General features: G+C 47.2%; 1 protein-coding gene across 2 annotated transcripts in view; it reads right to left on the bottom strand.

The window, feature by feature from the left end:
* Nucleotides 1-15,238, bottom strand: part of PFKM (phosphofructokinase, muscle) — a 43,844-nt gene that overhangs the window by 1,856 nt on the left and 26,750 nt on the right. For both annotated transcript variants that reach the window (XM_039882186.1, XM_039882187.1), the window contains 18 exons: nucleotides 11,805-11,878; nucleotides 10,844-10,921; nucleotides 9,310-9,499; nucleotides 8,920-9,085; nucleotides 8,114-8,158; nucleotides 7,567-7,675; nucleotides 7,352-7,447; nucleotides 7,013-7,105; nucleotides 6,307-6,432; nucleotides 5,096-5,160; nucleotides 4,544-4,607; nucleotides 3,799-3,948; nucleotides 3,332-3,402; nucleotides 2,888-2,975; nucleotides 2,650-2,802; nucleotides 1,984-2,148; nucleotides 861-922; nucleotides 519-630 (listed from right to left, as the gene is read on the bottom strand). In XM_039882186.1, the coding sequence (XP_039738120.1) occupies nucleotides 519-630; nucleotides 861-922; nucleotides 1,984-2,148; nucleotides 2,650-2,802; nucleotides 2,888-2,975; nucleotides 3,332-3,402; nucleotides 3,799-3,948; nucleotides 4,544-4,607; nucleotides 5,096-5,160; nucleotides 6,307-6,432; nucleotides 7,013-7,105; nucleotides 7,352-7,447; nucleotides 7,567-7,675; nucleotides 8,114-8,158; nucleotides 8,920-9,085; nucleotides 9,310-9,499; nucleotides 10,844-10,921; nucleotides 11,805-11,878 (1,907 nt within the window). The remainder of the gene's footprint in view (nucleotides 1-518; nucleotides 631-860; nucleotides 923-1,983; nucleotides 2,149-2,649; nucleotides 2,803-2,887; nucleotides 2,976-3,331; nucleotides 3,403-3,798; nucleotides 3,949-4,543; nucleotides 4,608-5,095; nucleotides 5,161-6,306; nucleotides 6,433-7,012; nucleotides 7,106-7,351; nucleotides 7,448-7,566; nucleotides 7,676-8,113; nucleotides 8,159-8,919; nucleotides 9,086-9,309; nucleotides 9,500-10,843; nucleotides 10,922-11,804; nucleotides 11,879-15,238) is intronic.

Below are 15,238 nucleotides of genomic sequence, written 5' to 3' on the forward strand. Positions count from 1 at the left end.
CTATGGCCTGGGCTCATTCTGGCTCTTCCCAAGCTTGGTGAATGGCCCTGACAAAAGTTATCTCTCCTTTCTGGGACTCATTTTCTTTATCTCAATTAGTGGTTCTCAAATGGAGACAATTTTGCCCTTCAGAGGACATTTGGCAATGTCTGGAGACATTTTTTTTAGTTGTTAACAACTTGGGATGGAGGTACTACTATCATCTCACGGGCAGAGTCCAGGGATGCTGCTGAACATCCTACAATGCACAGAAGAGCCACCCGCAACAAGAATTATCTGGCCCCAAATGGCTATAGAGTCAAGGTGAGAAACCCTGCCCTAAATGAAGAGGATGGGCCATACAACCTGTAAGGCCATTTCCAGGGTAAAGATGTTTTGATTCTCTGACTATAAAAGACTGCAGGTTCATGCTCTATGGCAGCATTGACAGCCCCCAGCAGATCAAAAGCCAGTGGGAGCCTCGATGGCTGTCAGGGCTTATTACTGTCTGGAGAGTGTGACTGGGGTGTCTTCCCAACCTGCTGCATGTGGCCAAGCACATTCTTCCTGCTGTCAAAGATGCCCTTCCCCTCCTCAGAGTACAGGTTGAAAATGAAGTCAGTGGTATAGTTCTCATTACTCTTCTCATTCCTGCCAGGTAGAGACCAACAATTTGTTACTTTGGTTGTCTCCCCATCCCTCCACCCCCTCTGTCGTTACAGGCTCTGTCCTGCCCTTTTCTATCCCCTCCCGTGGTTCAGGTTCTCTCCCTGTGTATCTAGGTTCCTCATAATGTCCCAACCACAGATCCATTCCGTGGGCTAGGGTCAAAGCCCGACTACTTTCTCTCCTCACTTAGGAACAAACTATGGATGACGTACCTTAACACCAAGCCCCTTTTCACAGTTGTTTTCATCTTTTGCACCAGATGTTCAACATTCGCCTGAAAATGAAACAGTAAATCCTAAGCCTGGCTGGGCGTGGATAAGGTCAGGCAAGTGCAGAGACCTCTTCTTCCCCACCAGGCCTCTCCAGGAGGGAGAGGGACACGGAAGAGAGCTGTTTATACTCTTGGGCCTGAACTGTGTCTGATCCCTTTACACAGTTCAGTGCAGACTGAAATTTAAACGAAGACTCCAAATGAGATAGACATGTAAGAGGGAGAGCTGGAGACGGCCATGGTGATTGTCGGTTTTCAGCTCCCTTCCGCCCCCTCCTAGATTCCCTCTCCAGGGGTTTCTGGTTCCCTTTCCCTCAGAGGGGTGCCTCTGCTCTCGACAGACGTCATTAAATGCATGTACCCGGGAGGAATCAGTCACTTCACTTGGGCTCGAGTTGGGGGTGGGGGAAGAAGAGTCCCGCCCTCCACTCCTGGCAGGGCTGGCTGGACCCTTGGGGTGGGGCGCTCCCTCAGCCTGCCACCCCTCCACCATGTGACTTTTTTCCTCCAGTGAACTAGAATCTTGGAAAATAAGGATGACATGGTCCCTCTGTGAAGCAGGAGTCAGAGACCCACCCTGGAGGTAAAAGCGTATGCCCCTCAAAAATGGAATGAGAAGAGTCCATTTTGGTAGTGAGGGAAACCGGGAGGGGTGGCGTGATGTAGGAGAAAGATGACAAACTTCCTCAGTCAGTTAAACCACCTATTCCCTCACGAGTTTAGAAAAGTTTTTAACCTCTCTAAACCTTCCTCATCTGTGATATGAAGATAATCTCTCCCTTGCATGTGTGTTGTGAAGATAAAATGAAAAACACACATAAAGGGCTGAGCAACACATGCCACCCTTCAAAATGAATGCTCCAACATCAGGTGTTGTGGTCATGTGTGCAAGGTGACACCGGAGAATGACTGCTCGGTGCTCTTTCTAGTCCCCTCACAGGAACTTCACAGACCAATCAGCTCTGTCCTCATCTTGAGTTCTCACAGCACAGGTCACTGCAGGGACAGTGGGGACAAGCTGGGGCACGGGAGAGCTACCCAGCAGGCTCTGGATGGCCGTCTACCTGCAGGTCTCGAATGGTGAAGGGCTCCTCAAAAATGTAGGCAGCATCGGCCCCAGCCGCCAGTCCTGCCATGGTGGCCAGGTAGCCACAGTAGCCACCCATAGTTTCAATGATAAACACCCGACGCTTGGTGCCTGCTGCCGACTGCTTGATGCGGTCACAGGTCTGCAAAGGCAATGGGGTCACAGAAAGACAGGGTCAGGGTTCTGATTCTTGTCATTTCTGTGGCCCTTATCATAATCCATCTCTGGAACTATCTCCTCCCCCAGGCCATCGGGGCCCCTACACCTCATCACGTCCCTGCCTTCAGGGATGGCAAGCACAACTGCCGAGCACACTGAGGAATTTCTCTCCTGGGAAGGAAGGGTTCCCACCTTTTCTGTTACTCGGAGGAGGGATATTAGGCTGCATGACCTCGGAAAGGAAAAAACACTTGGTATGCAGGGTCCCGGTGCAATTCTAGGTTAGAGGACTCACAAGGTGAGGAGAATAAACATCACGTGTATGGTTAAATAAAGTCTATGCAAATGCCTGGACTTGAAGAAGCATTTTTCAAGCTTTGCCATTCGGTTGGTACAAAAAAATACAGCTCACTTTCTAAGACCAGGCTCAGTCCAGGGCACATAATCTCGGCCAGAGGCGGGGGCGGGAGTGGTGGGCTCTCACCGTGCAGATCGTGTTGAGTGCTGTGTCAGCCCCCACACTGAAGTCTGAGCCAGGGACATTGTTGGAGACCGTGGCGGGAATGACCACAAACGGGATACAGAGCTCATCAAACTGCTTCCTGCCCTCCATCAGTTCCAGGCCCCCTGTGTAAGCCTGAGAAAAAGGAAGCAGCAGGGGCAGGAATGAGGCGGGACAGGGACAGGTGGGAGGGAGAGAGGAGGAAACGGCAGGCACTCACCTCAAAGCCCCCAATGATGACGAGGCCTTGAATGTTAAACTTAGTGATGTTGGCACTGATCTGTTCTAGGTTCTTCTTGGGTAGAGTCCTAGATGATGGGGGTGGGGGTGGGGTGGTAGTAACGAAATTTGGGGAGGAGAAAGCAAAATTGAGGGAGAGAAAAGTTAGCGTTAGAGGACACATAATTTCCTGACTTCTGCCCTTTTCCCTACCCCGCCTCTCACTCCTATCCAAGGACACACACTGGGCTCTAAATTGCCAGAGCTGCCAAAAGATATTGCATGGGTATGTCTGCCCTCCCAGAAGCAACTGCGAGCTTGCGGGTAGAGGATCCAGATGACAGCAATGGCCCAAGCAGACCCTGACCTAATGAACTGATGCTCACATCCCAAGGGACACCTTGAAGGGGTGACTAGGAAGAGGAGCTCCTATAATGCCACTTGCCTTTTAGTCCCAAGTTTAGAACCACCTTGGCCAATCCAGCCCCCAACATAGCTCCAGCCAGCTTCCTCGATCTGCAGAAAAGGGTCACGCAGGACTGTGCTGAGGACTGAGACCACCCGAGTTCCGACCCCACCCCGACACCCATCTGGTTGGAAGAGGAACGCCAGGGATAAGTTTTTCCCCACCTCAATGTACTTCTTCCACCCTTATTGCTCGTTCACAAATAGTGAGCACCTGCTTGCGTCAGACACTGTGCTGAGCTTTGGGATAGAGAATTAAATTAAATAAGACATGTTGCTTACGAAGGGTTTATTTCAGTGGCCCCTGCCTATTCCTGTTGCCCTAAAATTAAACATCTACTTCTGGACAGGGGAAAGAAAGAGCACAGACAGGTCACCCCTGCTACACTTACCCCCCATGACTACTCCCTGGCCCCAGAGGGTCACCCTTTCCTTTCAGCCCCATACCTGACCCTTGGCCAGGCCCTCGAAGCCATCATGCACAACCAGGACGCGGTTGCCCTGGATGAGGCCGATTCTCACAGTGGAGCGGACGGCAGCATTCATGCCTGCAGCCGGGGCCCCCACATTCATCACGGCCACTGTGTGCAAGCCGGCCTGTGGAGAAGGATGAGAAGAGGAAGCGAAAGAGGGGGACATGGTCAGTGAGGAATAAGAGACCTTCCAGAGTAGCATTTCTCAAAGTGTGATCCTTGGACCACCTGCATCAGAATCCACTTAGGGAGCTTACTAAACCTGCATCTTCCTGGCCCCTACCCCAGATCTAAGTCCCCTCTGGGGTGGGACTTGGGGATCTGCAAAAGCAACCCAGTTAATTCAGACACACACTAAATACTGAGAACCACTCCTCCAATGGAAGAAGTGGCTTAAATACACTTAGATGTGATTATTCTCAGATTTGTCCAGAGGAAATACATAAGCTCTCTTTCCCATTCCTTGCATGTTATATTGTCAGCCCTCTATTGGACATGGGTCTTGGGTTATTGATATTCAGGGCACACTGAGAACACAGGGCTGGTACCTGGGGTGGCTAAGAGAAAATTATCTTAGTAAGGTCAGGGACTCAGCACTGAAGGTGATGGAGGGGCAAAGAAGTTGGCAAGGCTGTAGGTAGTAGGAACTGGGAGAAGTATTTCATATAGAGAGATTGGGGGTGGGGGAGTGTGAAGTGGGAAGAGCAATTTGCCCGTACCTTAGATACTGGAGGCCTGACATGAGCCAGAAGCTTGTATACCTCCCAGTTGTTCATGAAGCTCCTGTAAAAAGTACGAAGAGAGAGATAGGTATCTTCAGGCCAGTCCCCAGGGCTGCAGCCTCAGATCTGGTCTGAGGTTTTGCTCCCATGTGAAGTTCTACCAGGCAATCTGATAAGGACATAACTGTGACAGAGCAGGGATTGGGCGGGGTATGCAAAGGGGCCACTAATTCATCAAACACTCCTAACACTCTTCTTCCAGGCTCAGCACAAGACACTGCCACTTGCCGAGAGAAACTTATAATCTAGCGGGGGTCCACAGAGAGAAATAACAAATTATAAAAGGCCAATCTCAGGGAGGGTATTCTTGGGATGAACTGAGGCTCCTGGTCATCTCACAACTAATTCTCTTGGGGAAGGAACTATTACACAGACAATAAGAAGAGGAAGGGGCAGAAGCTCATATTTTGGGTCTGACGCTATGTTGATTTTTGGCTTCATTTCAGCATCTCATTTCTGTAGCTAGTATGCTTCCGGTCATTTCCTCACCGGCCTCTCAACTTCATGGCTTCATCAAATTTCTTTTCATTCATGGCCTTGGTCACTTCTTTGGTCTGAGGGAGGAGCACAGCAACAGTCATGACTCCAAGACAGGTTCTGCACAGCTGGGTTTCCATCCCACAGTGCGACTGCCCATCTTTGGGCTTGTGACTACATCCTGCCCACCCTGCACCCCACCTTTTCTATGCCCCCTACTGTTCACAGAAGTATCTTTGTTGTTCCTTAATTTTCTGAGTAATGAGCAGCAAAATAGCAGGGCTGATTCAACGCTGTATTTATTAGACTATGGGCAGAGTCAAGGAGTGCTCACAGATAAAGTAGCATCTTCTTCCATTCCACACCCAGGCCCCAGCCTCAGAGTAGCCTCTAAACTAGTGAGTGAATGAAGAAGATCCTGCAGACAACCAGGTCAGGGAGAAAGGCTGATCCCTGCCATGTGCTTCCCAGCTACTGATTTCTGCTCTGTGAGCCAGTGCTTTAGCTCTGAGGCTTTTGGAGATACAGTTATAAGGAAGGCTGGAGCCTGTCTGGGTGGTAAGTCATTGAGACTCCTGAGTCTCTGAGAAGTAGGCCGGGAGGTGGGGAGCCAACCCTGAGCATTCGGGCCAGACACCTTAGCTCCCAGCTACAATGTTCACTTGGTGGTATCGGAGTAATTCCTTTATAATAAGAGCCACATTTCCTGAGCACAGTTTCCAGGCATTGCATCAGACCCTTTACATGTCTTCTCCCTTGTAACGACCCTCAAGATGAGTATTAGCACTTCACGCTAGTTCAAGGAACCATGTTTAGGGTAGAAGTAAGAGAAAGACATAAGCTACCCACCCAGACCATAATAATACTCCCCGGCTTTTAATAAAGTTTGGAGAGAGATTGCATTTCTCTTCCAATAAAGACTTGACGAAAGGGTTTGAGGTTAGTTACTATGAGATAACGAGTCTTGTTACTAGGTAGGATATAGAGTCTCCCATCTCTTTAGGAATATTTCACAGATGAAGAAATGGAGGCTTAGTGAGAGAAGCGACAGCCACTACACAAAGCCCGCTGCGTTCCTTCCCCATTGCCTCTTACTCCGCTGTGCTGCCTTTCCTTCGGCTCCCGTCCCAGCAGCCTTGGAAACAGGGCTCTTTCTCCATAAGCTCCAGCGGAGAGACAGGGGCTTGGAGCTGTTAGGAAGGGGAGCTGGGGTCAGTACTCACCACCTGGACACACTCCATGAGCGGCAGGCGCACAGCCTGGTTGCCAGACAGGCTCACCACACAGGCGGGGGTGTCTGGTGTCCCCTCCAAAAGTGCCATCACTGCTTCCACACCCATCCTGCTGCCCTGCAGAAACCCAGGGAGCAAAGACAGTCTGGCTCAGGCCTAATGTCTAGGCTCGGCCTAGGCAGCCGGGGCACCCGAAGCTCTTTCCCACTCACAGGGTTGAGTTCTATGTTTAAGGACTATAGCCAGGGACTTACTGGGCTTTACCTCCCTATCCAGATTTCACCTAAAACCCCATGACTCTTCATCTTCTTGCCATCAGAACCACAAGGATTGTGCCCAATTCCAGAGAAACATGTCCACTATAGTGGTCAAGGGGATCAATGAGACTTAATATTCCCTTCTTATTGATCAAACAAGGAAGGATATTGCCTCTCTCTTCCGATGGAAGTAGGATAAAAGGGTTCACACTGAGTGTCGGAGGTTCGATCTTATTAACGTATCATTTCTCATCATTATTTGCAACAGAAGAGAACTCGAGTGTATGGGAATGGGTCAAGGGCCACTGCAGTCCAGGGGCGGGTGGCGGGGCAATATGACCAGTGTTTAAGCCCCTGGAATGGAGAAGTGCAATCCTGCAGGGGAAGGACAGCAAGTTGTGGGTTCTAAGGCAGGAAGGCCACAGAGCCCCATGACTTACCAGGATTCGGTCAAAGGCCGATGGTGTCCCACCCCGCTGCACATGCCCCAAGACTGTGACCCGGGTGTCATATCCCAGACGCTTTACCACCAGCTGAAGAGACCGAGAGAGGGACAGAGGAAGGGATATACAAAGTCAAAGAGAGAAAACAGAGATGCAGATAAACTATGGACGACTTAGGCTCTTATCTTGTATTGATTCCTGGGTGGAAGGAAACCAGGGGCCAGGGAACCTGGAGAGAGATGTGCAGAAGGACGAAGGGAGCCTCAGAAATCACTAGGGAATGGGGCTGAGGGGGGGTAATATATCCAAGACCTCCTTGGCCTCCTTCATACTAACGTTCTTGATATCTTCCGAGGTAATTGGTTTCCCATCCTTGTCAATCGCACCCTCCGCCACAATGATGATGTTGAGACGGGAACCACGGGTCCTTGTCTGGTCAATCACAAAGAGATAAATGGTCCGTAGAATGAAATTGATGGATGGGAAATGGATCATCAGTGGAACAGGGTGAGGGATTTTTTATTTTTAAGGACAAAAAAAAGTGCCAGTACCTCGCTGAGCCGGCGACAAAGGTGGTCCTCCCAGTCATCATCTGGTGGACATTCGGGAATAAAAACCCAGTCCGCACCACAGGAGAGAGAGGTGACAAGGGCCAAGTATCTAAGGTGAAAGCCAGAAGCATTACACTAGGAGTTATACTCCACAAATAGTCTTACCTGTACCCAACAAGTTTGCAGGTCCCGATAGTTGATGAAAAAACCGAGGATCCTCCATTTAATTCTTGAGCAAAGGTAAGAGCACCCTTGATTCAGCTTCTCGATGAGATTCTACCCCTGAAGAGAGCACCTTCTATTCATGCTCACCTGCTACAGTGGCTTCCAATCTCAGAGCACTGTTTGTTCTTTCACACTCCCGTACACACATGCACATGGAAGTATGTATGGGAGGTAGAGTGGAGACAGGGAAAGGGGCACACCAGGAGGAGTATGTACACCTCCAGATCTGCTACCGCTGGGAGACCTCTCTGGACTCCCCAGGGAAGAGGAAAGGGCTATTGCTGGGTCCACAGGATAAATGAGTCAAGAGGGAGAATCTTACCCACAGTGCCGGCCCATCACTTCCAGCACAAATGTCCTCTGGTGGCTGCAAGAGACAGACACTATACAGCCCAAGTGTTCTCATGGCCAGGATCAAGCTGCCACCCACATTTAGACCAAGCAATCGCCCTGGAAGATGTATGTATGCTGTTAGTCCTCCCAGCAGTTTTCCTGAGAGAACAGGAAGATCTGGAGAAAACACTTGAGCCACAAGGTGCCCTTCCTAGGCCTGAGAAAACATAGCAGTAAAAGGTTTCAGTTCTGAGGCTCCGTTCCAGGAAGGGAGGGGGCCCAGGAAAGGCAGGAGGGAAAGGAAAAAGAAGTGAAGAAGAGAGGACCCAACTAGCCTGGAATCCTCTAGGAGTCCCCTGGGGTAAACTGTTAACCTTTCACCCTCCCGTTCTCCCACACTGCCTCCAAGTCCCCTAACCTCTGAGCGGTGGTGGTAATGGCCTCTACAACTTCTATGATATGGTTGGAAAGAGCGGCTCGGGTTTTCGGCTCCTTGGATTTGTCTTAGTCTGGACACCAATCATTTAGGAGACCCCACAGGTATTAGAGACCTCAGAGCTACGTGTTTGGACTAGACAGTGGGCTAGACAGTGGCAAGAGGTAAATCTTACCGCATTTAGAGAGCAGTGGAATTTCAGTGCTCTAGGGATAATTCCTAGTTAAGAATGTGTTCTAGCCTCAGAAAACTAGTAATTATAGTCACCATAACTCAAACACTTTAATCTTCTCCACCCCTAGCCCTTTAGCCTGTCCCAGTTGCCACCCTCCTGAAGCTGCCTCCCTCCAACCCCCTACCTCTGAGCAGTAGTAGTGATGGCATCTACAATCTCAATGATCCGATGCAGGGCAGAGTCAGTGCCGATGGTCATATCAGTGCCACAAAAGTCATTGTCAATTGAGCCAACCAGGCCCACGATGTTCAGGTAGCTGGACTTCTTAGCCTCCTCAGCTGTGATCTTACCTGACAAAGGGAAGCAAACCAAGAGCCCCTGGGTGAAATGCCTGACATGCCTGAGGAGCCGATGACCTGAGAGAGAAGGAACTGTAGCCAAGGGGAATTGTAAACAATGGCAGAAAAAGGAGGGCAAAGACTGCCTATTTGTGTCTGGGTAACAATTTTCTCCAGTGGCAGGTAAGGGGTGTATGTGTGCAGGCACACAAACACTGATGAAAACAATGTCTCACCCGCTTTCTGGAGGTCATTCAACAAGTCACCCCACTCGGAGCGGAAGGTGTCAGCCCCAGTGAGGCTGCCATCGCCCCCGATGACACACAGATTGGTGATCCCAAGCTTCACAAGGTTGTAGGCAGCTCGGACTCGTCCCTCTCGTTCCCGAAAGTCCTTGCACCGGGCACTTCCAATCACTGTGCCTCCCTTTGAGGAAGAGGTAGAAGTCAGCTCACCAGATGACACAGCCAAATTTGGGCTCGACATGTTAAGATTTCCCCTATTCTAACACTACGATGGGCTGACATAACCATTAATGTGTATCCCTAGGAAGTTCCCTAATATCTTTAGGAGTCATTTGTCTCTTCTAAAGAAAAGAGAAATGGCGTTGGCTGGGATGTCACGGCATCATTCCTATATTCTGCTAGGCCTCTTGGAAGGCTGCTAAGATCAACCCATTTCCTTGAAGGCTTTGTCAACAAGTGATTTTCCTCAAAGAGAACAAGGGCATCCATACCTGCCTCTTGGCCTCTGATATAATCTCCATCTTTCACACCTTTTTACAAGTAGCAGGGACTTTAGATTTTGGAAATTCTCCCTACTGGCCCAACAATACTGAATTGTGTCCATGTGCTTGGTGAAATATATTTCTCTCTCCAGCACACTGTGATTTCTAACTGTAACCAGGCACTGCCAATCTTTCTTCTTGCTCCTTGGGATCTATGGTGCTAGTGGAAAGAGCCACAAAACCCAGGTGTTCACAGGAAAAATAGCTCTGGGTACAGATACTCCAAGAGAAGAAAATATACTTAGGGTTTTCAACAATCATATATGCTCCTGATATCCAGGGCTTTGGGGTACCGATGGAGAATTCTGGCTCATTCTCAGACTACTTTATGGCAGTATGAACATCTGTATAGAACTTTCATTAAGCGCTGCACATTAAATTTCTGCCTGTGGAGTTGTAGGGGACTGAGGTAAAGAATGGGGATACAAATGTAACTTGTAGATTCTTCAGAAAATCAGAAAATGGCTATATCATGACTTAGAGAAAGTAGCAAAAAGGGTTGTAGATATGATCAGGATATTCTCGGGTTCTTCTTTTTGGAACTCTGAAAAGTTCTGTGGGTTCTTTCCTTCCTTAAATGGCCTGGCTTCAGGTCATCTCATCACCATCACATGAGGACTGGCAGATTTTAGCTCTACTTCTGGCTCTGGCTCCAGTCCTCTGGTATGGTTATTTTCAGGGCCAGACCTTCCCCGTGACCCCAGAGAAGGACGTGCTTATGTGCCAGTTCTCCAAGTCTTGTCCATGACCTTTATATAAAGAGCAAACCGTCCTGTGATCACATCCCCTCTCCTTATCCTGCTCCAAGAAACCAGGTGATATTTGCAAATGCAAAGAGTAAAGGGCAAATATAGCCCTTGACCTGTCACTGAATCCCTTCCCATCAAACATGGCAAGGAATCTGGGAAACCACAAGCCCAAACCAGAATGGGGTGACACATGAGAACAGCACAAACACAGGATAGGAGTCCTCTGGAACATACCAGCTGAAGCATCATTGAAACGCTCTCCCAGGTGGCTTCCCTGATGTGCTCTCCACCATCCACCAGGCCTTGATAACCCTGTGGGGCACATTATACCCATTCAGCCTCTGTTAGGTTTCCCCCTTAACTCCCAGGATTAAGACAGGATCCCGGGCAAGAGGTTCTCTGATAATCAAGTCACTTCCTCCCATTACTGATTCCTGGATGCTTGCGAGAATACCACATTTAACACAGTCCAGGGAAGGCAATCCTAACTTTTTCGGTACCTTCTTTTAGTTTCTCCCATTCTTTCCTAAATCTTAATCTTAATTCCTCTTGTTCTTAGCTCATCCCATTTCCTCCGATGCACTTCCCAGAGAAACTATATAACGGATGGTTTTGGTAACAACAGAGGAAAAGAGATGGAGATCCTGGAGGGAGCCAGGGAGGGAGGGAGGAGGGAGAGGAATGCAACTTGAAAAGACAAGAGACTAAAAAAATTGAGAGCAGAAAGGCAAATAGACCTTAAGGAAAGATGAGTGGACAAAGAATGAGAAGGAATGGAAAGAAGGAAACCAAAGAGGAGTTAGAACCTCAGAAAGTTAGGCAAACTCCAGAAACCTAATGAGACTCTTCATTCCTAAGGCTCTATCTCCAGATTATACTCAATTTGCTGTGAAATACTAATTCATTTTAGCTTCTCTCTCTGTTTTAGGGAAGGTGGAAGGAACACAGTCACTTTTTCCTTTAAATTGAACAGGCAACATGAGGACCTAGTGTGTCGATCCCCGGGTACCACCATCATTACTGGAGCCAAGAGCAGGGAGGAGTGACTCAGGTAGGTAGATAGGTAGGGAGCCAAGGCAAATCAGATATAACAATGTAATTGGGAAGTAAGGAAAGAGAAAGGAGAGGGGAGAGGGAAGGAACAGGTTAAGCGGACAACAGAGAAAGAACGAGGAAAACAAAGTAGAGGACCAACCTCATGGACAAAGAAGACACGGGCACCAGTAAAGATACCGACTCGAACCACAGCTCTGACAGCAGCATTCATACCTGCAAGGAGGAAAGAAAGAAGTCAGGAAGAGGTTACTCCTAAGAAAAGCAGTCCTAGACTCTAAGATATGGAACAGTGCTTTCCTTAGGCTTTTCTCTGAATCTAGAATGCTCTTCTCTTTCAAGTCTTCTGGCCTCTCCATTAACATGAATTACTGCATTCAATGTTAATGTAGCTCCAGATGCCCCAGTTCATCTCCCTTCCCCCACCCCCAAATCCCACCTTTCCTAAAATTTTTCCTTGCCAGGGCAATCAATAACCTTGAATGTTTATTGTGTTAGATGCTGAAAAGTGTCAAACATCATCTCTTTCAATTCCACCTGCGACCATGGAGTTGCCTCCATTTTACATATTTGGAAACTGAGGTGCAAAGAGTTCAAGGTCACAAAGCTAGTACTCTTACAAAACTCAGATTTGAATCTAAGACCTAAATGCCTAAACTAACACTGACTTCCATGTTATGGCCCCCTAATCCCAATGGCTGTACTAGGCTTTTCCTTGCCTTGTGCACTGAATCTAGCCGTCCAGCTTTGGTAGGTTTTTCAGGACAAAGACATGACTCTCTGAGACTCAGTGACCTGACCAGTCAGTCACAATCTGTTTATGAGTACACCCATTACTGGCTGGTGGATTCTACCAGTCTCCACACATACACAACTTTTTAATACCATTAGAGTTGGTATATGTTCCAATGTGTACCACATAGTTGAGATTCTCTTGATTGTAATGTGTGGAGAGGCTCATGGCGACGTTCAAGGAACCTTAGAGCTATAAGAGATCAACTTCTTGTGAAGCATTCAAGATAACACCAGTGATATTTTTATTTCAATCTAAAATCTATTCACATAGTCCTTAACCCTCCCTGGGGAAATATCATCTACAAGTGAGCATGAGAGAATCCAGTAATTGGAAAAATCTGCAGCACTCGACTAAAATCATGAACTAATATTATAATCCAAAGCTATCTGGAAAGGAATAGAATCAAAAAAGACTACAATGTCTGTTTCTGTTTTGGGTTTTGTTTTGTTTTCTTTTTTTTCAGGCTAACAAAGGTTGGTATAACATGGCTATAAGCTACAAATCAAATCAATGGTCCATTCACTCACTAAACAAATATTTACTGAATACCTATCATGTTCTCGGCATGATGTAGGCACTGGGGATAGAGACATAAAAGACTTGGTAATGGTCCTCAAGACCTGTGAAGAATCATAACATCATGATAATATGGATCCCTCTGAAGATTTGTACAAAGTAGAGTAGGAACAAGGAGAAGGAGCATGTCATTGTCTTGAGACTTAAAGGACAATTTCCTTTTAAATCTTTTTGTCAGGTGAACAACATGGGGAAAAGTATTCTAGGCAGGGATAATAGCACAAATAAAGATGAGTGTCAAGAAATAACCTTGGGTAATTTAGTATTATAAGAAATAAAATATAAGATAGAAAGTGGTGAGAGATAAAGCTACACAGGTGTACAGGCACCTAGGTGCCACACAAAAAAAGTCTGGCTTTTATTCTATGGGCTAGTGTTTGACTAAGGATCCATGGGTGATGGTTTTGTGGGCATGGGCATTTCTCTTGGGAGAAGGTCTGCAGCTTTCATTTGATTCTTAAAGAGGTCTGTGATCTAACAAAAAAAAAAGTTGTAGACCACGGAGAATTGCTGAAGGATTTTGAGAGTGGAGGGACAGGATGAGATATACGTATCAAAAGGTCACTTGGACAATCAGTTTGGAGGACAAATTAAAAGAGGTGACACTAGAATTAGATGGCTATCAGGGAGCCTAGACAAAAAAAAAAATGATGAGGGCCTAGACTGGGAGAGTGACATTCAGAAAAAAACAGGGATACTGGACACGAGACACCTAGGAAACAGAAGCAACGGGACTTATATCTAATCAGCAATGTGATTAGATTTCAAAGTTTTGGAGAGAAAGAAGGAAATGTCCATGCCTGACTTCCACAAAGGGTAAGACTATGGTGTAATTAACTGAGCAGAGGCAGGTTTTGATTTGAGAAGATGGGGTTGGAGATGACACATTCATATTTAGAAACGTTGAGTTTGAAGTTCCTGTGGGACATCCACGTGGACTTGGAAGAAACTGTCTCAAAAGAATATGTGGAATTAGAAGGGAAAAGGGCAAGGAAGACCAACATTGAAGGAATGAGCAGGGGAAGAGGGGTCCCATGAAGGAAATGAGTAAGGAGCAACAAAAGGCAAAAGGAGAACCAGGACTTAGCAATGCCTTTGAAGCCAAAGGGGACAGTTTCAAGAAGTGGGAGCAGTGCCAAATGCTTCTGATAATTAATCTAAGATAAAAACTGCAGGGCTGGGCTTCTTAACAAGAGGTTATTGGTGAGCACTGATGTCAAAGCTTATTCATGACATCACTGAGGCAAAGCCCCATGAAGGCTCAAAGTCTAAGTTCACACCCTCAAATTCTAAAGAAATCAAAACTAAAAAATCTGTGAAGGGAAGATGTTTTTAAAAGCTTTAGGAAAAGAATGTGTGCATGAAAAGAACAAAGTCAACACAAAGTCATCAATGCTTTCGGAAAGATGAATAAAGCCAACTCAATAAGATCAAGACAGAGATGAAACTACTGTTTATTTTCTAGACTTTCACAAGATCTATGTGATCCTCTGTTGGATATCTGGGGTTCTTGAGTATAAATTTGTAATCTTAATAAATAAGGTAAAAACATGCTCTTGAAATGTATAGTTTGGAATGCTGTTTCCTGCTCTTGAGCTAAGTAACGGTAGGGGAGAAAAGATTTAAGAAAAGCAAATGACTTAAAAGGTTTTAAATGTATAGCCAACAACAGATGGTGGGCATGAAATAGCCAAGTCCATTAGGAAGAAGAAAAATTCCACAAGGAAAGAAGATTCTTTCTCTTCTCCCTCTGCCTTCTTACCTCAACCCTACCAACCTCCAGAGGTCATCCTTCCTGTCTCTTAATTGGATATCTGAGTGTTTTCCTAGAAATCAAGTTTTAGGACCCCTTTTATGCCCCTGGACTTGTGTCTCAAACCCTTAGTTCCCTAGATCAGGGGTCCCCAACCCCTGGGCCACGGACTGGTACTGGTCCGTGGCCTGTTAGGAACCGGGCTGCACAGCAGGAAGTGATCAGCGGGCGAGGGAGCAAAGCTTCACCTGTATTTGCAGCTGCTCCCTAGCGCTAGCATCACTGCCTCAGCTCCACCTCAGATGGTCAAGCATTAGATTCTCAAGGAGCACTGGTCCCTGGTGCCAAAAAAGTTGGGGACCACTGCCCTGGATCACAGATTAGGATATATAGATAGCTTATGCTAGGAGTCCCAGTAATTCTTTGGGCTCTCCTATCCAACTTCATTGGC

The sequence above is a fragment of the Pteropus medius genome, unplaced genomic scaffold (genome assembly GCF_902729225.1).
Source record: "Pteropus medius unplaced genomic scaffold, Ma_sr-lr_union100, whole genome shotgun sequence".
Lineage (NCBI taxonomy): Eukaryota > Metazoa > Chordata > Mammalia > Chiroptera > Pteropodidae > Pteropus > Pteropus medius.